This window comes from Crocuta crocuta, unplaced genomic scaffold, assembly GCF_008692635.1.
Source record: "Crocuta crocuta isolate KB4526 unplaced genomic scaffold, BGI_CrCroc_1.0 scaffold59-1, whole genome shotgun sequence".
Taxonomy (NCBI): Eukaryota; Metazoa; Chordata; class Mammalia; order Carnivora; family Hyaenidae; genus Crocuta; species Crocuta crocuta.
The window spans coordinates 589,936-590,773 of NW_027551579.1; the positions used below are offsets into that span (position 1 = coordinate 589,936).

Sequence of the window (838 nt, forward strand, 5' to 3'; positions counted from 1 at the left end):
CCCGCCCACCCTTCCCCCTACTCGCCCCGCCCCCTTCTCTCGTGTCCCCTCCAGCGCCCGGAGGCCAGTCGGGAGCTGAAGTCCCGCTCTGGGCCCAGGCAAGGGGCGCATCCCAGTGATCCCGAGGCTTGGAAACCACATTTCCCATAACTGCCTGCACTTGCTTCCGTCACTCGGCGGTCGGGGAGGCGAAGCGCGAAGCCCCACATGGAGCATGCGCATCCCTTCTCACCGCCTACTGCCCCCCGACGGCCGAGGGGAGGCGGTGCAGATCGCCCAGGTGCTCGGAGGCCGCCTGGACCCGGAGAGGGAAGCGCTGTCGAGGCGAAGGCTCCCAGCTGCTTCGGATTTAAAGATCTGCGTGAGGCTGGTTTTAGACCACGCAGAGCTCCGTTGTGCGAATGCTGGCCTTCTCTGGGAGGTGGGATCCTGCTGACGTCTCCTGGGCCCGAGAGCGGGCCGGGGCGTGTGTCTTCAGCGGTGAATCATCCATCAATTAGTTCTGGTGCACCGTGTACCCGGCTCCTTGCCCAGCCCTGTCCTCTGGGAGCTCAGGTTGGGGACACACCCAGGGGTCCAGCTGTAGAGTAGGACAGCGGCGGTCCAGTCGGGGGTGAAATTCCACGTACCCCCGATTCAGATCGGGGAGTGCACTGGGCGTGGGGGCACCTCCCCCAGGACAGAGCCGTGACGCGGGTCCCGTGGGAAGGATCTGAGCAGCCCTCCTCGGAGACCCGGCCCAGCCCGGCGTCTTGCAGCGCGGCCCCGGGACAGAACCCCCCCAGGGCCCCCATGGGCCAGACGCACGAGGGCCCGAGTTGAGGCCGTGGGTGCAGGC

General features: G+C 67.4%; 1 protein-coding gene across 1 annotated transcript in view; it reads right to left on the reverse strand.

Moving 5' to 3' along the window:
• Positions 1–216, reverse strand: part of B3GALNT2 (beta-1,3-N-acetylgalactosaminyltransferase 2) — a 50,878-nt gene extending 50,662 nt beyond the window's left edge. Inside the window, exon 1 of the mRNA XM_077751734.1 lies at positions 22–216. Within this exon, the coding sequence (XP_077607860.1) occupies positions 22–216 (195 nt within the window). The remainder of the gene's footprint in view (positions 1–21) is intronic.
• Between the last annotated feature and the right edge of the window lie 622 nt (positions 217–838).